At 40.5% G+C, this 25,097-nt stretch overlaps 1 protein-coding gene across 1 annotated transcript in view; it reads left to right on the forward strand.

The window, feature by feature from the left end:
- Positions 1-25,097, forward strand: part of elk4 (ETS transcription factor ELK4) — a 45,208-nt gene that overhangs the window by 13,693 nt on the left and 6,418 nt on the right. Inside the window, exons 3-4 of the mRNA XM_034167392.1 lie at positions 7,145-7,918; positions 11,145-11,384. Of these exons, the coding sequence (XP_034023283.1) occupies positions 7,145-7,918; positions 11,145-11,384 (1,014 nt within the window). The remainder of the gene's footprint in view (positions 1-7,144; positions 7,919-11,144; positions 11,385-25,097) is intronic.

Consider the following 25,097-nt stretch of genomic DNA (forward strand, 5'->3'; position numbering starts at 1 on the left):
TGTCCTTAAATGTATATACAGTCAAAAACGGCGCAGAGCGTCACAGAGGCTGAGGCTGGTATGCAGCCGACTCGACGCTGTCTACCGCGGGATCGATCAGATCAAAGACTAACAACAATGCTGCAGCTCCTGTGAATAGGGCTGGGCGATATGACCTAAAATTCATATTGCTGTATAAATTGAATCTCTTCACGGTAACAGTATATATCATGATATAAACTTAAGTGCAAAAATTACACTAGAGGTTTCTGGGTTATATAGTCCCTTAGCAAAGCTAAATTGATAAAAAACAAACAACAAAAAACTAAAATATATAATGTAATTTTCAGAACATCTGTTGTGCAGATCTCAAAACTACAGCTACTTTTTGCCAGAAGGTACATCTAAGATGCAAGCCTGGATTTGATATTTTGGTGAATTTTCATCTCTTGAACACTAGATGGCACACCTGCTCCGAATATATGAACTGTTTTCAGGTTGGAGGCATTTCCTCATTTTCAAAATGCAACAAGAGACCAGCCAAACCCCCCCCCCCCCCCCCCCCCAAAAAAAAACAGCTTAATTATCTCAAATTTGAAGTCAGTCTCGGAAAATTGTTGTTCCCTGGTTGATTTTCTGCACCCAGTTAAAAAATCCTTGCATTATTTAACATGGTGCTTTCTCATATTTGATTCAGGTCGCGATGGAGCCGTCCCCTCTGCCCGGAGCGTCCGCTGAAATAAACAACGGCTTTGCAAATATTGTACGTAGCTGTCATGGCTTTGCGGTGTTCAGCGAACATGTCCGCAACAGAACTCCTCAATGCAGACAGAAATCCTCAGAAGAGATTGCTCGAAACATTCCTTGTCTCAGTGAGAGACACACCTCAGCTCAGAATATATGAACTGTTTTCAGGTTGGAGGCATTTCCTCATTTTCAAAACGCAACAAGAAACCAGCCAAAAAAAAAACAAAAAAAACAGCTTAAGTATCTCAAATTTGAAGTCAGTCTCGGAAAATTGTTGTTCCCTGGCTGATTTTCTGCACCCAGTTAAAAAATCCTAGCGTTATTTAATGTGGTGCTTTCTCATATATTTGATTCAGGTCGCGATGGCGCTGTCCGCTCTGCCCAGAGCGTCCGCTGAAATAAACAACGGCTTTGCAAATATTGTACGTAGCTGTCATAGCTTTGCGATGTTCAGCGAACATATCCGCAACAGAACTCCTCAATTTCTGGATTGAAAAAAACTCTGCAGGTTGTATCGGAAACATTATTGAGATTGGTCGGTGGAGTCCAAATCTCTACTGTGGGCCAAATTTATATCATTTCTACTGTCAACTGTAAAAATCGTGCACCTGTCACTGTCACCTGTGACGGTGAACAGGGAGGCTTTTTTAAAGAAAGCGGCACAACAGAAATTGACATTCTTCAGGTACGGAGACATACAGAGACATTCTTTGAGATTTTAATGCTGGATAGCAGCATGCATTTTTAAATTTTTCTATGTTTTAAAGGACATGTCGCACAGAAATCATAACATTTCCGACAACGTTTCTTTGAATAATTGTTAAATAATGTGTGACATGTACTTGTTTGTGGCTTATTTTTTTTTTAGATCTAAAGGATTATTTTTAGGGTTATTTTTCCATTCTTCTTGCAAGAAGGAAGGCATAAGTACTTTTTAGTTTGTGTAAAATGATTCCAGTATCAAATTTAGTTATTTCTTATGTTGCAAGTTTGTCATTAGCAGTTACTTTTTTTTTCCACAGAGGAATGCTGGACCTTTTGCTTTTTGATTTATTTATTTATTTTTGCACAATATAGAGGGGGGTCAAAATCTGAATTGCAAGGACAATGTGAGATTTTCACACTTTGAAGTGAGGGGAAATGTGTAAAAAGTTTGTAATCTCCCACATTTTAAATTGTCTTTCTGTACATTCTTTTTCTTTCAAATAAGTTTATTGCACATTCATAACATGTATACAGTGTGTCATTGAAACACAAACATTTTAGATTAATTTCACAAATCAGCAGTTCAGCACAGAGTCAGACCAGAAACCGTAGTAAAATATTTTCATTTTTGTCTTTTGATTTTGTCTTGTCAGGACACAGGGTCGGGTAGGATCCCGAGTGGAAGCGTTGCGCACCACTTCGGGTGATAGTTGCCAACAGCACCACTATACCATACCATACCATACCCTTTATTTATATAGCACATTTCGCAAACATAGTTTCCAAAGTGCAAAAATCACACACAGAGGACCACACACTCACGCGGTGTTAAAAGCCAAAGCATAAAAATGGGTCTTTAGACAAGACTTAAAACACTCTACAGTGGGGTCTGTTCGAATGTTAAGGGGCAAATCATTCCACAGCTTAGGGCCTACAACAGAAAAAGCCCTGTCTCCCCTAGTTTTACGTCTCGTCACAGGCACCACAAGCTGGAGCTGGCCCCCGGACCGCAAAGCACAGGGAGGCTGATAAATTCGGATGAGGTCCGAAATGTACGTCGGGGCCAGTCCATTCAGAGCTTTAAAAACAAACAATAAAATCTTAAAATCAAGTCTAAAACGAACTGGAAGCCAGTGCAGAGACGCCAAAACCAGAGTGATGTGCTCTCGCTTTCTTCTACCAGTTAAGAGACGCAGCAGAATTTTGGACCAACTGTAAGCAAGGAAGTGCATTTTGGCTGATGCTGATTAAAAAGTGCATTACAGTAGTCTAAACGAGAGGAGACAAAAGCATGCATGACTTGTTCGAAAACATTAAAAGATAAAAAAGGTTTAACTTTAGATAAAAGACGCAAATGATAAAATCCAGATTTGAGAACGGCGTTAACCTGCTTGTCAAATTTAAAATCTTTGTCAATAATGATGCTGAGGTTGGTGACAGACTGTTTCACGTACTGTTTAAGAGGGCCCAAGTCCAAGAGGGGGTCAATATTTCCAAATAAAATGACTTCTGTTTTGTCCTCATTTAGACTTAAAAATTGTGAGCCAACCAAGCCTTGACGTCACTCAAACAATTCAAAAGAGGCGCCAAAGGGGTAGAAGCAAGTTTTTTGAGTGGCAGGTAAATCTGGCAGTCATCTGCTTAAAAATGTTACTGTAAGCCATGAATTTTAAAGATTTGACTCAGTGGGAGGAGGTAGAGGGTAAAAAGAACAGGTGCTAGGATTGACCCCTGTGGTACTCCACAATTTAGAGATGCAGAGGAAGAGGTGAAATCCCCCAATTTGACAGAGCAGCTCCTCCCACTGAGATAAGACCTAAACCACTCCAGGGCAGTCCCCCTAACCCCCACACAGTTTTCCAAACGACTTAAAAGAGTTGTGTGGTCGACTGTGTCAAACGTAGCTGACAAGTCTAAAAGGACTGAAATGGCAGAATCACCAGAATCAGTCACTAAAAACAAATCATTAAAAACCTTTAAAAGTGCTGACTCTGTACTATGAAGGGCTTTATAACCTGACTGAAAAATATCAAAAATGCCATGTGCTTCTAGGAAAAAACTGCAGCTGCATAAGAACACATTTCTCTAAAATTTTAGCCAAAAAAGACAATTTAGACATTTTGAGCCAGTGTCTCTTGCATGCCTGAAAAAAGTTGTCTGTGAACTTAAGCCTGTTTTGAGTCCACTTGACCCTGTTCCTCCTCGACTGTTCAAAGAAGTCTGGACAACTACACTCAACAAAAATATAAACGCAACACTTTTGGTTTTGCTCCTGTTTTGTATGAGATGAACTCAAAGATCTAAAACTTTTTCCACATACACAATATCACCATTTCCCTCAAATATTGTTCACAAACCAGTCTAAATCTGTGTTAGTGAGCACTTCTCCTTTGCTGAGATAATCCATCCCACCTCACAGGTGTGCCATATCAAGATGCTGATTAGACACCATGATTAGTGCACAGGTGTGCCTTAGACTGCCCACAATAAAAGGCCACTCTGAAAGGTGCAGTTTTATCACACAGCACAATGCCACAGATGTCGCAAGATTTGAGGGAGCGTGCAATTGGCATGCTGACAGCAGGAATGTCAACCAGAGCTGTTGCTTGTGTATTGAATGTTCATTTCTCTACCATAAGCCGTCTCCAAAGGCGTTTCAGAGAATTTGGCAGTACATCCAACCAGCCTCACAACCGCAGACCACGTGTAACCACACCAGCCCAGGACCTCCACATCCAGCATGTTCACCTCCAAGATCGTCTGAGACCAGCCACTCAGACAGCTGCTGAAACAGTCAGTTTGCATAACCAAAGAATTTCTGCACAAACTGTCAGAAACCATCTCAGGGAAGCTCATCTGCATGCTCGTCGTCCTCATCGGGGTCTCGACCTGACTCCAGTTCGTCGTCGTAACCAACTTGAGTGGGCAAATGCTCACATTCGCTGGCGTTTGGCACGTTGGAGAGGTGTTCTCTTCACGGATGAATCCCGGTTCACACTGTCCAGGGCAGATGGCAGACAGCGTGTCTGGCGTCGTGTGGGTGAGCGGTTTTCTGATGTCAGTGTTGTGGATCGAGTGGCCCATGATGGCGGTGGGGTTATGGTATGGGCAGGCCTCTGTTATGGACGAAGAACACAGGTGCATTTTATTGTTGGCATTTTGAATGCACAGAGATACCGTGACAAGATCCTGAGGCCCATTGTTGTGACATACATCCAAGAACATCACCTCAAGTTGCAGCAGGAGAATGCACGGCCCCATGTTGCAAGGATCTGTACACAATTCTTGGAAGCTGAAAATGTCCCAGTTCTTGCATGGCCGGCATACTCACCGGACATGTCACCCATTGAGCATGTTTGGGATGCTCTGGACCGGCGTATACGACAGCGTGTACCAGTTCCTGCCAATATCCAGCAACTTTGCACAGCCATTGAAGAGGAGTGGACCAACATTCCACAGGCCACAATTGACAACCTGATCAACTCTATGCGAAGAATATGTGTTGCACTGCATGAGGCAAATGGTGGTCACACCAGATACTGACTGGTATTCCCCCCCAATAAAACAAAACTGCACCTTTCAGAGTGGCCTTTTATTGTGGACAGTCTAAGGCACACCTGTGCACTAATCATGGTGTCTAATCAGCATCTTGGTATGGCACACCTGTGAGGTGGGATGGATTATCTCAGCAAAGGAGAAGTGCTCACTATCACAGATTTAGACTGGTTTGTGAACAATATTTGAGGGAAATGGTGATATTGTGTATGTGGAAAAAGTTTTAGATCTTTGAGTTCATCTCATACAAAATGGGAGCAAAACCAAAAGTGTTGCGTTTATATTTTTGTTGAGTGTAGTTGTCCAGACTTCTTTGAACAGTCGAGGAGGAATAGGGTCAAGTGGACTCAAAACAGGCTTAAGTTCACAGACAACTTTAGACAGGCATGCAAGAGACACTGGCTCAAAATGACAACAGATGAGCAAGGCATGTCAGGAAAAGGGCTACATGAAGAAGTCTGAATATTGGCTCTAATTCTTTCCACTTTCTCAGTAAAAAAGTGCAAAAATGCATTACAAGTGTCAGGTGTTGATTCTAACCCTGTGGGCTGAGGGGGGTTAAGCACTGTCTCAATAGTTTTAAAAAGAACACATGTATTATTAACATTATTGGAGACCACCTCAGAAAGATATTTAATCTTTTCATCTTTCACCATGTTCTGATATGCGAGCCAGGTCTCCTTTAAAATATCATAAGAGACTTGAAGTCCCTCTTTTTTCCACCTGCACTCAGCTCTTCTACACACGCGCCTGGCTTCACGCGTTCTGTCATTCAGCCACGGCACCTGTTTCATTTTAGGGCGCACGGCTTTAAGTGGGGCTACAGCAGTGAGAACATTGCTGCAGGTAGAAAGAAAATCTTCCGTTAGTTTCTCCGTATTTTCACTGGCTATACTAAAAGTTTCTGGGGAGAATGCTGTTATTAAACATATATAACAGTGCCTTATTGTTTCATGACACCTTGCCCTTTATTCTTCCATGCAAGTGCTATGTTGAAGATTGGCCAGCAGATGTCGCCATATTTAATTGTATCAAATGCTTCGAAACAGTGAAACATTTCAACACAATTTCTTCATATTGATTCAGTGGTTCAAAAAGCTTTGGTTTCTCCATCATTGGCAGTCATGTTAGTTATCTTAGCCGGAACTGTTGCCCCACACACTATACAGAGTATAGTTTGCTGCTGCTCATCAATCAGATTAAATCTGAACTAAGTCCAAATAATGGATGTTGCACCAGCCTTTTTCACCAGTTCCTCTGTTTTGCTTTCAGCCATGTTTACTCAAAATGATGATTATGCGCTGCAGCCAGTTGCACCTCGTGGCTAACGTCCGCGGGTTGTGAGTAGATTGCGTCATCAACATGCATTATCATCTTCTATGGAATTTAATGGCAGTTGGCATCCTTATTGTTGCATTGCTGCCACCTTCAGTCCGTTAACATGCATTATTGTGATAGTGCAATAGAATTAAAATGTCTATGGCCAACTTTGTATCTTTTATATCACATGTCGTTTCTATTGGCCATTACTATCTGATAATGAACTGAAATGACAAAAGCATTAAAAAGAAAAAAAAAATTGTATTTGGTGATACCAATATCATGCCGATATCATCTTGTGTCCAGAGTAATGTTTGGTCTCTGCCAAGGAGGTCATGCTTCCACCCATATGTTGGTTATTTTTAGCAGATATTCTCACATCTGTTGGAACAGCCTTTTAGCAAACTTGGAGAAAATGTTGGGTCAGTATTCAGCAACTCTGGGAAATATTTTTCTTTATGGACCCATCAGTTGTATTGGAGTCAGAAAGGGAATAGAGCTGCTTGCTAATATTCTCTGCGGTGGAAGAGCACTGTCTGTATTGCACTGTGCCTGTGGTTTTGCGTGAGCACACTCTGACCCTGTTAATGCTGTGGGCAGAGTGTCTCCTGTATGCTTGGCTGCAGCATTAGTAGCTGCTACTTTGGTGGAGACAGGAAGTACAGAGCTGTCCCACGCAAAACTCTTTTCTGCGGCCTCGGTCTTCTATTTTTTACCCTGTGTCTGCAGTGCTTCTTTTAGAGAGACATATTTTGAGTTTTATATCCGCTTGGTGATTTTTATGCTGCCAGGACATAAATCTAACATACTTGGTGTTTTCTGTCTCATTCCTCTGCAGAACATCATAAAGAAGGTGAATGGACAGAAGTTTGTTTATCGCTTTGTATCATATCCCGACATCCTGAAAGGTGATGTTGCTACCAGAACAGATGGTGGGGAAGTGGCTACTGGAGGCATTACTTTGCAGTCAAGGAGGGGAGACAGAACCCTCCAAGATGGTGAGTCTGGTGACCGATGCAAGGTAGGAGGGAGCACAGCGGCACAGGCCTCCAGCACCAAGCAGTCCAACCGCAATGACTACATCCACTCTGGTCTGTACAGCTCCTTTACACTTAACTCATTGCAAAATGGGTGCCAGCTTTTCAAGTCCATCAAAATTGAGAACCCAGCAGAGAAGATGGCTGACAAGAGTGGTCTGAGTGCTACAGCCCAAAGCCAAGATGCACCATCTGAACCACAGATGACAGCATTACCATCCGTCATCAAATTTGGAAACAGCCCTCCAAAGCCAGCGCTACCGCTGCCTCCTCAGGTAGCCATAGACACAAACTTGATGTCCAACTCCGCCGATCCTCTCCAAACTCCACCTTCAAGGGTCGAAGACCACATGGTCACACAGTCCACCCTGCAGTCCCACCCTGTGTATTTGTTTGAACGCGGCCGCACATCAGAGCCACAGTTCAGCATACCTGACCTGATCTCATCCAGCCCGTCCCCAAGTGTTGTGCCTGACTCCTCCCAAGAGCTTGTGATTGACAGCGACATTGACTCCATATCTTCTCAGACCACAGACAGTCAACTACAGTCTGCAGAACTACAGTCACAGGAAAAGGCTAGTAACATACTCTTCTATACATTCTATGCACTTCACAGGCTAGGTACAGCAAATAAATAATGTAATTTTCATTTATTAAAAAATGAGCAGGACTTTTCACTGGATAACAGCACAAGTGCTGGTGTCTTGTAGTGTGTTTTACCTGTCTGTTATTGTAACCTCTCGACTCAAAGGTCTATGAAGAACCTAAAACCCTAAACCCTCTGTTCAGTTTTCTGTCAACCCATTGATATTAGTTATTTTATATATATATATATATATATATATATATATATATATATATATATATATATATAAACAGTTTTCACCCTAAAAATTGCCAAATATACAATTGTGGCTCTTTCTTGTACCTAAGAACAAATCGAGAAAACTTAATGCATCTAGTGTAAATAGTTGAAAAGTAATGGCTCAGTAAACTTGATATCTTTTTCTGTGGCACTCGTTTTAAAAGTAAAACCAGCATCGCATTTTCAAGGTTTCAATATCTCAAAAACAAATGAAGATACAAGGCTAAGATTTGTATGGTGTTAAGAGTAACAATATATTGTGAAAGTATAAAGAAAATTAGACAATGTTAGTTGGGAAGCCTGCGGTGATTTCACACGCCATGTTTAAAGATAAATTCAAGCTATTTAAAGCTAAACTCAAGCTAAATGATGCTTCAGTAGGAATATATGTTAAATTAGGATTGCAAAGAAACATGGTGTGTTGCAGTTTCTGTGGTGTACCTTTAGTGGGATTGCCTGTGTTGCTGAGATGAGACCACAGAGTAGTAGTTCAAGAACTTTAAAGTCCCCTGGAATGGTAGCGGTGCAGTATTTCCCATATCACATTATTATGTGTATTGCATGGTGTTGCGTAAATGTTATTGCAGTCAAAAAGGCACACACTACAAATTTGCATGTGATACAGATGTAATGACACACTCACCTTGGTCAAAGTCCACTGGACTTCAGTGAAGACTTTTGTGAGGTGGAGATGCATGTTGAAGACCCTAATGTGAGCAGCCAAAAGAAAAAGCTGTATGCCTTGAAAGGACCTGCATTCCAAGGAGTGCACATAGTAAAGAAATCCACACTCACCAAAGCTCTGGAGTGGCCATAGAGAAGACTAAACAGGGAAAATAAAAACTTTTTGTAGCTGTTGTGTGTCCACAGCATATAGCGTGCTAATGCAGTTTAATTAACTGTTGCACAAGATCAATAATTGAAGAGTTTAGGCCGTTCATGTGGTCAGGACAATCGTTCTTAAATCTGCATGCGCATATCTCTGAGCAAAAAAAAAAAAAAAAACAGAAGATAAAGTCTGGGAGCATGCGTTGGTGCTGTGCTTTGTTTTATCTACAACTCCACAGAACCACCTAGGGTCCTGGATGACAACCATCCAGGCAGACAACCATCAATCTTTTGCAGCCATATGAAATGTGGGTGTCCCCTTGCAAGGGGACCATGGCCTTCTCCAGCTACTGGGGTCCTCAACATTAAGGCACCTGCATGCTGGATCATGCACAGAGAAATGCGTCAAAATGCCAAAGCTGACACTCTGTCACAATGCAAGTGATACTCTTCATCTTAGTCTCTCTTAGTATCTGTCAGTGTTTCTCTCAATTTAGTGCGTTCGATTTGTGTCGACTCATGAAATTCTGCAGTTCCGGTTGTTCTGTAGTTATTTGGCAATTTTCCTTCTTTTTAGCATTCGACTTTTGCATTACAACCACTTCCTGTTATTGTTATTACTTTTAAATTCTGCATCTCCCTGTAGCTCTTTTAATCTTTTGATTGTATATGGTAATAGTCAAGTGGCCTCTGTGTGTGTATGTGCGTATGGCTGCAATCATGGCAAAACCAGGGATAGCTGACATTTGCTGTTGCATTTTGGGTCAAGGATGAACACTGCAAAAACGAAAAGTTGATAGGGCAAATACTTTTTGCGAACCAGTAAACAGTGGACATTTTGCTGCAATGCACCATGGGAGTTTGGGGTTTGAAATCTTGTGATTGTGGTTCATGTTAGTTTATCAGTATTGTTAGTGTTATTGATTTATTGGGTTTTATATTTCAGTTGGTTTAGTCACTTTAGTTAAGTGTTATGTCGCTGTTGCCACGAGTGACTTAAGTGCCATGTTGGTACCATGAGTGAAATGTGTATTGCTTTTAATGTCTTCCACCACTGTCTCTTTGTCATATTAAAAGCACTTGCTTACAGCAGATTGCAGAAAAGACAAAAAGCTGCGCATGCACGAAATTTTGATCACACACAAACTGTGGAGAGCTGACATTTGCTGTTTGGTATGTTTATGTATTTTGGGTCAAGGATGAACAGCGCCAAAACCGAGCATTGACAGGACTAATTTTTTTTTAGAGAGGCTACATATACTAGCTAACAACACTGAACAATGGACATTGATATTTACATTCTGGACTCACACGCCAATCCAGCAGGGTGCGGTAAATCATCTGTATATTAAAAGCATGTGTGTGTGCATGATTTTATTTGGTAAGTTCGATGTAATTACATAATATAATTTTAAATACGTTAAAGAAAACATGGATGACACAAGAAAGTGAAAACACTTATTTCCATTGTGGTCCATTTAAAAATCAAAAATAAATAGAAGTAAAAATAAAATAATAATAATAATAATACTGCTAATGACAGTAATAATAATAGTGTGTATATGATGACAAGAATCTAAACGATTTCTAAATACACTAAGACAGTAAATTAACATTAAAAAAATTACATAATTAACAGGAAATAAAAGGGTTGAGTTCTTCTTCAAAAACTGTTGAGGTCTAAGGTTCTAAACACATTCTGGACTCACCATTCCACAATTTATTACCAAACACACCTTTGCCATGTTGCTACTTCCCTCATCTGCAACTGAAGCTCATTTAATTATATTGTAATATGACATTTTTATTCATGTAAAATCTTTACTGATATATCACAAAAGGTAAATTTTGATACTGTTCAGGATCACCTCCTCTGTTCCTGGAGAGCACTTGCTCTGCATTTTTTTCCAGCTTCCTATTCCGCTCAAAGCTTCTTATCTCAAGTCAGATGTTTTTAGTCAATCAAGAGTGATGAAACACCACAGTTCATTAATCAGGTGTGCATAGTCCAGGAAGAAATGGAAAATATGGAAGGTAGGTACTCTGCAGGAGCAGGGTTGGAGACTTTCTTGAAAGCATAGTATAAATGGTTTGTCTTCCTCCAACAGATGGAAATTGGCAGTTGTTTGTCAGGAGATGAGACTATTTTAGTGGAGGCTGAGACGAGTTCATCTTCAGTGAGCAGCAGCAGCACCACAGTAAATACTTTAAGCTCAGGAAAGACGCGCAAGCCACCAAAAATTCTGCAGATTCCACCAACTCTGCTGGTCACCACCCCTGACTTCTCATCCATAAACCTCTGCAGCCCTTCACTTCCTACTGCTTCTCTCACACCAGCAATGCTACAGGTGAGTGCAGCACCATGAGATACATGAGGCCAGAGCACACAGAAAAGTATTTAGAAAAACATGTAACTCTGCAAAGATAAAGTAACAGCATACAAGATGCAGTAAAGTAAGTGAATTGTTGGGAATTGTCTTGTATTCACATGTTGACAGTGGAAAAAGCATTATACCAATTAGTAATGCATAATTTCTGGTATCTTCAGTGTCAGACAGTATATGATGATGATACAAGATGCAATAATTCTGAAGTTTTAATGAGACTAATAATCACTTAATTCAAACTTTATTGCACAACCTTGCATGACAGCTTGACGCTCTGGTTGGAGTGTTGCCTAACAAGTCTGTTTTTTTGTGATGTTACAGCTGAATTTCCCTCTGAAGTGTTGTGATTTCTTGCTTAAGAAATTATTACTTCATGAAAGAAGCCTGGCTTGGATTAGTGGCGATTTCCCCTTAAGGCTAAATCCATTCCACTAACTACAGTGAGGAAAATAAGTATTTGAACACCCTGTGGTTTTGCAAGTTCTCCCACTTAGAAATCATGGAGGGGTCTGAAATGTTCATCTTAGGTGCATGTCCACTGTGAGAAACATAATCTAGAAAATCCGGAAATCACAATGTATGATTTTTTTAAATAATTTATTTGTATGTTACTGCTGCAAATAAGTATTTGAACACCTACCAACCAGCAAGAATTCTGGCTCACACAGACCTGTTCATTTTTCTTTAAGAAGCCCTCTTATTCTGCCCTCTTTACCTGTATTAACTGCACCTATTTGAACTTGTTACCTGTATAAAAGATATAATAATATCTTTTATACAGGTAACAATATATATACACACAGCAGATAATTATTTTGCAAGTTTTCCCCTCCTACAAAGAATGCAGAGGTCTGTAATTTTTAGCATAGGTACGCTTCAACTGTGACAGACAGAATCTAAAAAAAAAAAAACAAAAAACAGAAAATCACTGTGAAATTGCTTTGTTAGTTCCTCCTCTTCATTTTTCTCCTCTTCCTCTTTCTTTTCTTCATTCATTAAGTTCTTATCTGTTGTACTCCGGGTGGCAGTTTATCTTCTTTGTTATGCAGAGGAACATCTTGCAACCGATGCACTGCATGTGTATTGCATCCAAAAAGTATTCACAGCTCTTCACTTTTTCCCCCATTTTATGTTACAGCCTTATTCCAAAATGGAGTAAATTCATTTTTTTTGTTGTTGTTGTTGTTAAAATTCTTCTCTTTGCATAGTAGATGCTTCTGGTTGTGAAATCCTCTTTTTGATTTGTGGCTCCTGCTCTTCTTCGCTCTCGTCACTTTCAGTGTCGTCAGGCTCTTGGAAGTTCAGCAGCTCATCTGCCAGATGTAGTTTGAAGTCCAGGAACTGTTCAGTCTTTTGTTGCTGATCGGTTTAAGCATGATGCTATCAAACTTGTACTGGATCCAGGAATTTGTGATGCCAACATCAAAGAAATGAGCAATCATACACAGTCCATTTTTTGGCTGTACTTGCTATGCGACAGAAACTCAGCATGTGGTCGCAGAGGTCCAGACCACCCATGTTGTCATTGTACTCCTTAATTACTGCGAGTCTTTTCACCTCGACCTGGACTTTGGCTTGTTTTGACCATCTGATGCAGCCATCTTCAGGGTCTTTCCCATGTGTAGTAGAAGCCCTCAGCAGTGGCTTGTTGTGATACCATTTTGTTATTGCCAACTCAGGATTTCTCCTGACTACCATCACTGATGCTCCCCTCCCTTTTCTTTTCATTTGTTTGTCATCAGGCAGCCGACACAGCTTTGGGACACGTTTTTTTTTTTTTTTTTTTTTTGGCTCCAGTTGCTGGAAGGCCCTTGGCCAGCAATTTATCCATGAGGTTAATTGATGTGAAATAGTAGATGAAGTACACGTGACTTCCTGTGGGAACGGTTTCAACCATGCATTGGACTGCTGCTGCCCCAGTTCCCATCCTTTGACCAGCAAATGTATCCTTCCCTTGATAGACTTCAAAATCCAGCATCAGACTAGTTGGAGAAGCAAGTGCAAATACTTTTAAGCCTGCGGGGAATAGCTTGCCTTGAACAAATTGCCTGAAGGGACAGTTGCCCATAAAAGGGATCACTTGTTCATTGATGCAGGCTTTTCCTGGTTTTGGGAGGCTTAGGCAGCCTTTCCTTAAGCCTGGGTCCCGCCGAATAATGAAGGATGAAGAAGGAGCCACGTAGCATGTTTTCTTTGCTACGAGAAGGTTTCTTCAACTATCTTGGGAGTTTCGTGGCTCTTAGAGGCATTATCTTCAGTTAACGAGGCTCCTCTCTGAGCGTGGCGCTAATTTCAAGATGTTCAGAATTTAGCAACAACAGCGTGGTGCAGTTTGTGTATTTGTGCGTGGTGCTTACGAGGCTGCTAAAAGCCCATTATCCATGCACCTGGCAGCTTCTCAGGACCTGAGGCTATTTTTAGAGCGGCTGCCCTCTTGTGCACACAATTCCACCTGCTCTGTGCGCTGGACGCTGTATATAAAATAATTTTTTTGTAGCGGATTAATCATTTTCTGCCAAACATTGGATGCTGAAAACACCTTTAATCGCTTCTGGAATCACAGAGAACTGTTTCATCTGGTCACTATTTTCCTCTCTTTCCTGCTTCATGTGGAATGTATTTTGAAACAGCTTAAGGTAGCTATTGTTAATGTTTTTATAGCTTGATAAAGTAGTTCCTAGCTGTAAATGTATGTCTATGGTTGATTTAATATCTTGTTAATAGATCACATGAGCTCCGCTGTGTGTGTACACTGCGCACTGATCCAAATGAGCATTTAGGCAGAACGCCAGGTCACAAAAGAGTGATTTTTCAGTCAATATTGGATGAACACAAAGTTAAAATTTGGATGACTGCAAAAGAGCGATTTTGCAGAAATAAAGGGAAGAACACAAAGTTAAATGTGATCAGTGTAAAAATGACTGTGTTTAACGTCAGGAAAAAAATAAAGCCAGCAAGCCACGGATGGAATTTAAGCCAGTGAGACTGAGCACAGAGGCGGCTGTCCAGGAATGGAACAGCGGCGCGCGCAAAAGAGCGATTTTGCAGAAATAAACAGATGAACACAAAGTTAAAAATGATCAGTGTAAAAATGACTGTTTAAAGTCAGGCAAAAAATAAAGCCAGCAAGCCACGTATGGAATTTAAGCCAGTGAGACTGAGCGCAGTGGTGGCTGTCCAGGAATGGAACAGCGGCACGCACACAAAAGAGCGATTTTGCAGAAATAAAGGGACGAACACAAAGTTTATAGTGGGATTATGGTGTGTGTGTTTAAGCCGCAGAAGAAATAAAGCCAGCGAGCCGCAGAGCCAGAGAGGAGCACAGAGGCGGCTCTCCAAGAACCCGTGGTTCGGTTCTAGCTGGTCTGGTGCAATACAGGTGGACAGCAGCCTGGCGCACAGTGCACAATTGCGGGACTGTACTAGAGCTTCTATTTTTGGACTGCATTTAAAAAAATGTGACATCTTTAAATGCTGCTATGAATCTGTGAATTGAAAACCCATATTTTAAAGGGACCAGGTGTGGGAGGGCTGGAGGTTTGGACCAAACTCATGCCTAAACGTGCGCCAACATGGCGTTATCATGGCGCAGTCACAGCACTATGCGGCTTAGTGTGGCTGATGCGAGCCATTCGAGGCTCTAATGACCGGTCGGACATGGCTCACCAGAGGCTGCGACATGGCATATGCGGGGTACAGAGAGGCACATAGAGGCACCTTCATAGCGGATACGTGATAGATGAAAACGTGGGTCATTCTTCAAATAATCGCTGACACGTCCATGCATGGCTCATTATTCATCCTTCATTATTCGGTGGGACCCAGGCTTTATTCTGTACAGAAGTGGCCTGACTTCCAAAAGAATGTCTTTCTTGTTTCCTGTGTTAAATCCAGGTCATTGACAATCTTTAGTGATGTTTCTCAACTTGAAGGACCTCTTCCATTTCATTTTCTGGCTTATTATTGCCACTTTGGTTTTGCTGCCCCAAAACATTTTGATTCTGGGAAAGCCAGTGATGGCCATGTTGAGTTCACATACCAAAGAAGGCCCTCATTTCTTCAGCTGTGGTGTTTAGGAAGACCCCTCTCATCTGTAGCTCTCTCTGATTTGCAAATGCTGCCAAGTCTTCAAAGACTTTGTCATCGATTTACTGTGAAAAGGGTAGCACAGGTTTGAATCTGAGGGGTTAAAAAAGCACAATCAACCATTGTCATTGTGTTCCATTTCCTGTGGCATTTTGGTTCTATTTTGTGTGCAATTTTGGTGCTATACGTTTTTTGCTATTGCACGCCGCAACCACTGCGTGTGCTCACACTAGTACAACTTTTGCAAGTTGACTGAGAACCATTTTGAATGGGATTTGATTGCTATTTAAAGTTTGTGTTGGACTGTTTGGAACCTCTTGACGTCAAAGGACCAGTGATGCACACCAAAATGTAAGTGCCATTTCTCTTGTTTATAAATTAATAAAATACCAAATGACAAGGATCTATTTTAGGCATTATATAAACCAAATAATTAATGTTCTTTTTATTTGTGAAATGGAATTAATATTTCATTCTGTGAAAGACTGCATGTTCCATCTTTCTTCTCATGAAATATTCTTATCATTGCATTCATAAACATTCATTATTTGTATACTATCTATCGCTCTACCCTACTATCTATTGATTTACCATACGTGCTGGTCTTGGCCAATAGAGGATGATGGTTCTCTTCCCATTCTGTCTGTCAGCTTATCTGATGAGCCTCCTGCCTCCTCTTCTGAGCTTTCTCTCACTTCTGCATCAGGAGCAACCTCATTATTAACTTTTTTCTCATCTGATGATTCTAGATCTGACTCCCTCAACGATTCAGTACAGAATTCTCTCTGCCTCAGTTCTGCCTCCTACAATAGTGTAACAAATTAAAGAAGCTACCAACTTCTAGGCATCTTATATATGCTTCTCTGGAACCACCCATAAACCCAGACAGTTCATCTGTGAATCGTTCAACAACTCGCGATTCAATTTGATTCCGATTCTTGGGGTGACGATTCGATTCAGAATCGATTTTCGATTCAAAGAGCTCTGAGAAATAGTTATATTACTTAAAAATGTTTATGTTTAAGAAAATGCAGCTTTACAAGGTTAATGAAGTGATTCTAGATGTAAATTTACTTATCTGCTTTGCGCGTTCTGAGTTGGCTGGCAGTTTAGCGAAGCGCTGGTCAGTAGTCAGCAGATACCGCTGCTCCGCTCCTTTTAGCTCCGGGTCATAGCGTCTCATGTGGGCTTGCGGAGTTGAAGTGTTTCCAAAGTACTTGACTTTCATTTTGCAGATTTTGCACACTGCATAAGTCATATCAAGCTCCTTCTTACGCAGCAAATAATAAAATCCAAAATGCGCCCAAACATTTGCCTTCAGCAAAGACGGTGCTGGCTGAATTAGCTCTTCGTCCGCCATGCTAAGCTACAGCCACTGAACTCTGCAGCTCACGAGTATTTGAAGCACGCCGGACCACCCCCCTCGCGGGGACACTGTAGTACGAAAGCTGTTGCCTGACAAACAGTACACGCAGCAAGTAAGCAAGAAAATGTTTAAAAAAATGCTTTTTAAAAAATCGATTCATTGACATTTTGGATCGATTCAGAATCGGAATAAATAAGAATCACGATTCGGACGTGAATCGATTTTTTTCCAACAACCCTACTGTCAACCCCACTGAGGTCCTTAGGCTGGGTCTCATTAACATAAGATCACTGTTCTCAGAATCATTGTTGATCAATGATCTAATTATTGATCATCTCTTAGATACGATTGGGTTATGTGAAACCTGGCTTAAACCTACAGCTGTCCTCCCCTTAAATGAGACCTGCCCACCAGTATATACATTTAATCACGTCCCTCGTGATGCGAAGCAAGGTGGGGGTGTTGCTCTTATTTATAATCTAGGTTTAGCTTATTAGCTGTTGGGGGTCATAAATATAACTTGTTTGAGCATCTGATTCTCCGCTCTGCTCAGGATATTACGCATTGCCAAGGTCAGAAGAATAAAAATCAGCCATATTACTTTGTCACTGTATATAGGCCTCCTGGCCCATATTCTGAATTCTTAGATGAATTTGGTGCGTTCATCTCTAACTTGTCAACTTTTGCAGATAACATTGTGATCATTGGTAACTTTAACGTTCATATAAATAAGCCTTGTGATCCCCTCTGCAAATCATTTATGGAAATTGTGGATGCATTAGGATTTCGGCAATGCATTCGGGATTCGATGCACATTAGTGGAAATACCCTGGATTTGGTTCTCGCACGTGGTATTGCTGTCACAAATATTGATATCATGCCTCTTACATCAGTGGTCTCTGATCACTCACTTATTAAGTTTACAGTTTTGCTGCCGTGTTTAGTGGAACAACAACCTTATGTATCAATACGGCGATGCATATACTCCTCAACTAAGACTGAACTCGAAGCTAGACTGCCTGATGTCTTAGCTTCACATTTCACATAACTCAAAGTTCTTGTTCGACACGGTGGCAACACTTATTCATGGACAACCACCTATAGTTCACTGTCCTTTTACAGCACAAGATTTCCTGGATTACTTTAAGAAGGAAATAGAAGACATTAGGTTAAACATATCCCAGCATGCCTTAACCCAGCCACTAAACCATGCTATTGAGGTGGGCACCTAGAATTACAGAATTTGATAGTATCTCACAAGGCATGATGACGAAACTCGTAACGTCAACAAAAAGCACAACCTGTTTATTTGATCCTATAACAACAAAAGTGTTTAAGGACCTGTGGCCCAATCTTGGGCCGACTGTGATGGAAATTATTAATTTAACTTCTGGATCTGTTCCTAAATGTTTCAAATCTGCAGTGGTTAAACCATTACTTAAGAAACCTAATCTTGACCCTAGTGTATTCAAAAACTATCGGCCGATATCAAATCTATCATTTTGCTCTAAAATTCTGGAAAAAGTGGTGTCACAGCAGCTCATAGACTATCTTACTGAGAATAATTTCTTTGAGCCACTGCAGTCTGCTTTTAGAAAATATCATTCCACAGAGACGGCTCTCACTAAAATAGTGAATGATCTTCTGCTTACAATGGATTCGGACACCACTACGGTTCTGTTGCTGTCAGTGTGCTGCATTTGATACAGTGGATCATCATATTCTACTTGATAGGCTGGAAAATCATTTTGGGATTACTGGGAGTGCCCTTGCATGGCTGACGTCATACTTGACCAGTTGTTCTCACTGTGTTTTGTACAGTAACATGACCTCTAACCTTAGTGACATGAAATTTGGGGTTTCACAGGGGTCTGTCTTAGGCCCCCTGCTTTTCTCCCTTTATATAGCACCCCTTAGGCACATATTGCAGCGTTTTGGGATTACCTTTCACTGCTATGCTGATGATATTCGGTTATACATGCCGAAAACTGCTGGTAATCTCATTCACATAAAATCCTTAGAAGATTGCCTTGCAGCAGTGGGGAGTTTGATGTCTATAAACTTCCTACTTTCAAAATCTGATAAGACTGAAATGATGGTTCTTGGTCCAGTGAGACATCGGCATCAATTTGACCAGGTAACGCTCAGCCTAGGCTCGTGTGTCATACATCACACTGACAAAGTGAGGAACCTTGGGGTAATTTTTGATCCTACATTGTCCTTTGGCCTCCACATTAGAAATATTATGAGGACTGCTTTCTTCCACCTGCGAAATATAGCGAAGATTCGTCCCATCCTATCTATGACTGATGCTGAGACCCTGATCCATGCATTTATCTCTTCTAGATTGGACTACTGCAATGTTCCATTTTCTGGTTTACCGCAGTCCAGCATTAGGGCTCTCCAATTGGTTCAGAATGCTGCAGCCAGACTTTTGACACGAAGCAGAAAGTTCGACCACATTACACCCATTTTGGTATCCCTTCACTGGCTTCCTGTCCCAGTGAGATCAGATTTTAAGATTCTGCTATTAACCTTTAAATCTTTTCACGGACTGGCACCTCCCTACCTAGCTGACCTAATTAAACCTTACGTACCGGCCCGGGCTTTGCGTTCTCAGGGTGCAGGAGTACTTTGTGTCCCTAGGGTGAATAAGAAGTCTGCGGGTCACAGAGCTTTCTCTTATCGTGCCCCTGTTCTGTGGAATGATCTCCCTGCGTCAATAAAACAGTCTGATTCTGTGGAGACTTTCAAATCCAGACTTAAGACGCACTTATTTTCCCTTTCGTATGGCTAGCATACTGGTACAGTTTTGTTTTACGCTTTTTACTCTTTTAATTCATTTTATTAGGAAACGGAGCGTGCTGCAACCTGAACTTTACCTAAATTCTGGGTCTTTCACTGAAGCTTAGGGCTAGTGGCTGGCAATCACCTTAGTATTTCTTCTGTTTTTCTTGTTAATGCTGGCAAATTATACAGTATTTGTTGTCTTTCTGATGCCTGATTGTTTTTTCTCTCTGTTTAAGGTGCAGCTCCATCCAGAGATGGGAGTTGTATTTGTGTTGATGACCCTCCTGTCCTTTGCACCAACAGCATTTCTTGTATATTCATCCGTGAATTGTGAATTTATGTTTGTAGCATGGCCCAAGCAGAGGGTTACCCCTTTGAGTCTGGTCTGCTTGATTTTTCTTCCTCAGAGGGAGTTTTTCCTTACCACTGTTGTTCTGGGGGTTAGTAAGGTTAGACCTTACCTGTGTGAAGCGCCTTGAGGCAACTCTGTTGTGATTTGGCGCTGTATAAATGAAAGTAAATTGAAATTGAAAAAGCTGAATGAAACATGGTTATAAACAACTACTTATTTCTCAGGTGAATTACTTTTCATAGAAAATACATTCAGAATGTTTATGACCAAACAAAGATGTGTTTTGGGGCAGACATTTTAATGTAAACAAAGAACTAACAAGTTAGTTAGCTGTTAGCTAACCTCAATACATTGTTCTCATGTCCATTACAGTTGACATTCATAAAAGAGCTGTTATTTTCGGAACAAAGAGTTCTGACTCCAATTGATAATTCCTGACATGTTCATGACATGCGTTTTGTTGCGTTCTCCATTTTGTCTCAGCATGAAAAGAAAGTTCCCCTCATCCCACCCAAACACATGTGATATCATTGGAAAGGCGAGGCTGTCCTCTATTCAGCACATCAGGACTTAGTAGGGTAGCTCAAAGGAGTCAAAAGATATAGACCAAGAACCAATGTCCACTACAGGGGACAGAAATGATTGGGCTGTGTCTCAGGAGGGTATGGTGTGCTTTGAAATCAGGAATTATTTCCTTGGTTTTCTTTGTGTTGAGGTTAAGATAATTTTTTTGTATCAGGCAGACAGCATTTGGACCTCTTCCCTGTATGCCAGCTGAACTGAAGTCAACAAATGGCATCCTCACATACATAGGTGTTAGGATTTTCTGGGTGGGTGAGAGCTGTGTGGAGTGCTAATGCCATGGCGTCATCAGTGGATCTGTTGGCCTTGTAGGCGAACTGGTGTTGGTCATGACTGGGTGGGGGGGAATGCAGGCCTTGATATGTGCCAGCACCAGAGTCTCAAAGCATTTCATGATCACTGCTGTGATAGCAAATGGCTGGTAATCATACAGGCTTAAGATGGCTGATGTTTTGAGTACAGAGTAGATAGTTGTGGCTTTCCAACAGGATGGGAGTTTGGCTTGTTGGACTGATAAGTTTGGAATATGACTGTGAAAACTGCAGTGAGCTAGGCAGTACATGCTTTCAGTGCTTGACCAGGAACACTGTCAGGCCCAGCTGCCTTGTGAGTGAGTGAGTGAGTGGTTGGTCACTCTTGTGCAGTGATGATTGCCCATATTATTGCACTCTCCAAAACAGACAAAGTGTTGAGCTGATCCAGGAGAGATGTAATACAAAAGATTATAAGAGCAAGTACAGTAGTGTTCAGAATAATAGTTGTGCTGTGTGACTAAAAAGATGAATCCAGGTTTTGAGTATATTTCTTATTGTTACAAGGGAAAAAAGGTACCAGTAGATTCAGTAGATTCTCACAAATCCAACAAGACCAAGCATTCATGATATGCACACTCTTAAGGCTATGAAATTGGGCTATTAGTTAAAAAAAAAGTAGAAAAGGGGGTGTTTACAATAAGTAGCGTCTGCTGTTGATGCTACAAACTCAAAACTATTATGTTCAAACTGCTTTTTTAGCAATCCTGTGAACTAAACTAGTATTTAGTTGTATAACCACAGTTTTTCATGATTTCTTCACATCTGCGAGGCATTAATTTTGTTGGTTTGGCACCAGGATTTTGCTCATTTACTAGTGTGCTTGGGGTCATTGTCTTGTTGAAACACCCATTTCAAGGGCATGTCCTCTTCAGCATAAGGCAACATGACCTCTTCAAGTATTTTGACATATCTAAGCTGATCCATGATACCTGGTATGCGATATATAGGCCCAAAACCATAGTAGGAGAAACATGCCCGTATCATGATGCTTGCACCACCATGCTTCACTGTCTTCAATGTGAACTGTGGCTTGAATTCAGAGTTTGGGGGTCGTCTCACAAACTGTCTGCGGCCCTTGGACCTAAAAAGAACAGTTTTACTCTCATCAGTTCACAAAATATTCCTCCATTTCTCTTTAGGCCAGTTGATGTGTTCTTTGGCAAATTGTAACCTCTTCTGCACGTCTTTTATTTAACAGAGGGACTTTGCGGGGGATTCTTGCAAATAAATTAGCTTCACGCAGGCGTCTTCTAACTGTCACAGCACTTACAGGTAACTCCAGACTGTCTTTGATCATCCTGGAGCTGATCAGTGGGTGAGCCTCTGCCATTCTAGTTATTCTTCTATCCATTTTGATGGTTGTTTTCCATTTTCTTCCACGCATCTTTGTTTTTTTTGTCCATTTTAATATTGTTTGCACCTGCGTATATTTTCCCCTCTCCAATCAACTTTTTAATCAAACTACGCTGTTCTTCTGAACAATGTCTTGAACGTCCCATTTTCCTCAGGCTTTCAAAGAGAAAAGCATGTTCAACAGGTGCTGGCTTCATCCTTAAATAGGGGACACCTGATTCGCACCTGTTTGTTACACAAAATTGACGAACTCACTGACCGAATGCCACACTATTATTATTGCGAACACCCCCTTTTCTTCTTTTTTTTACTAATAGCCCAGTTTCATAGCCTTAAGAGTGTGCATATCATGAATGCTTGGTCTTGTTGGATTTGTGAGAATCTACTGAATCTACTGGTACCTTGTTTCCCATGTAACAATAAGAAATATACTCAAAACCTGGATTAATCTTTTTAGTGACATAGCACTACTATTATTCTGAACACTACTGTACATCAGTGGCACATGCACCCAGCATCACCCAAGCATAAGTCACAATTTACCAAGACACACCGGTTCAAATCCTGTTAGGAGATTTTTATTTATTCATTTTCTACCCATCATGTTTCAGATGGCAAGGCAGGGGTGGTGGCCAAGCGGCATTCATTTCATTGCAGAATATTCTAAGTCCAAGACCATCCCTGCCCATTTTCAAATGTAATGTGGAGTTGCACCAGGAAGGACATCCGGCGTAAAACTTGCACCAAACACACTTGTGACGAGTCACCTCGGATCTATTGTGGTGACCCTGTGTGAAACAAGGAAGAAGCCAAAGGGTCTTATTTACATGTTTCAGATGTCAGTGGCACTAATGTGCATTTCATACGTGGAAGGCTTGAGACCAGAGGATCCTTTGTTCAAAATCCCTGTCAGACTGCATAATCACCCAGAGTCCTTAATCCTGAATAGTGTTAATTGTCATGTTTTTTTTTATTTAGTTGTAGCCTTAATCTTTTATCAAATATTATTTTTAGTTTGTCATATTTAGTCATTCACATACTATTGTTTTTTTTTATTTAGTCAACTCAGTCATTTAATTTTCATGTTTTAGTCAAAGGAGAACTCAATGTATTTTAGTCTTGTTTCAGTCAGGATATTTTAGTCTTTTTGATAAAAACACAAATAATTTCTGATTACCATTTCAGTCCATATAGTGTTTCACACATCTAAAATAATGACAAGATGCACTTGTTGAATGATTGAAGGTTTGGTGTTTTTTTTCCCCCCAATATTATAAATCCATGAGGCTTCCTGTCAGATACAAATAGACATTAGGTTTTCTTGTAAATCCACAGCGCTGTAGTGGTGCAGGTCTTTCGAAATTAAACATTTGTTGGATCTAGTTATTATTCTATGTGCACATTCAGAATTATCTGGAAATTTAACAAAAACTTGGAAAAAAAATTATTCAAGACTTGTAATGTTTTTATCTATTGTAAGAGCCACAACTTGGGACAGTTCAATTTAAATGTGTTGCACCCTTCATATTTCATTATTTTGTTATATTTCATGTTATTTGCTATATATTATTCGTAAATAATGTCAAAAACAAATTGATATAGAATGGATGTAGCGTTTGCTGCTGTGTTCAAAACGCTACACACCGTAACTTTAATCTGAGCCTCATAGAGCTGATCAGACACATTTACACAGAGTGTAAATGTAATTTTTTTTTTTTATTAAATGTTTGTTATTAACGTTGGATGAATTTATTTTATTTTATTTTTTTTTACTAATTCGCAGATGTGTAATGTAATTTGTACCGTTGTCTTTATAAGGGGCTGTTTCACAGTCAGGGTACAAGTATGTTTCACTGGCACCAAAACATCAAAGTGGTTACTTTGGTCAAGTTATTCATCCATATCTAACTGCTGACTGGGGTACATAAATGCCTAAAGTTTCAGACCTGTCAGATGTTTGCATATATGAGCTCACAGATATCTGCTATGCTTTCCAGAAAGGACTTTTTTTGACGAAGATGATTGTTGTGTAAATTATACAGACTAAGAATGTACTCAGAATATACAACTGCTATTGTGTTTCTGCATTCTCAAATAGTGATGGATGATAAGAGAAGACAGTTTTTGACAGACGGAGAGTTACACCCCAATATTAAAGACATTTAAAGAAATTAGCTACACATCATTTTATGGCATCACAGATAGTGATTACCTCTTTCAAACAAACTATTATTCACATAACACTGATGCTTGAGTTTGAAATGCACTCTATTTCTGGAGAGGAGAGATAGACAAGCCATTTTTATGTTTGAATGCCTGTTTCAAGTGTTTTCCCACTGGGTAATGATCCTGGGGGTTAGATGGTTATACAGTAGGCTTTGATAGAGAAATTGGTCCATTTAGTTGTTACCTACTAAATAAATAATAGTTCTGGCAGCCCATCAAAATTAGACATCATGGAAATGACAGATATTTTGGTAAAAACTGGTATAATTGGAGTTCTTCTGGTAAAGAAATAGAGATATCAAACCAAATGTCCATTGCTGCTGATAGAACAGTAGTAGTTATCCATGTATGGCAAACTGAATTTTGTTGGTCGTGGCCACCTTGTTATTAAACCAAACTTTATCTTTAAAATCCACTTATGTACCCTGATTGTAGAACAGCCCATAATTGGAAATAAGTCACAATTTATATTGCACTTTCCTGTAATCACTGTTCCTGACCTGCAGGTGGAAGCAGTGTACCAATCATACATCCTGTCTCTGCTGAGGCAAACAGTGTAGCTTTTATTAATGTGTTCAATTTCTGTTGTTGAGATCTGTCCTTGG

This window comes from Thalassophryne amazonica, chromosome 3 (assembly GCF_902500255.1).
Source record: "Thalassophryne amazonica chromosome 3, fThaAma1.1, whole genome shotgun sequence".
NCBI classification, from domain to species: domain Eukaryota; kingdom Metazoa; phylum Chordata; class Actinopteri; order Batrachoidiformes; family Batrachoididae; genus Thalassophryne; species Thalassophryne amazonica.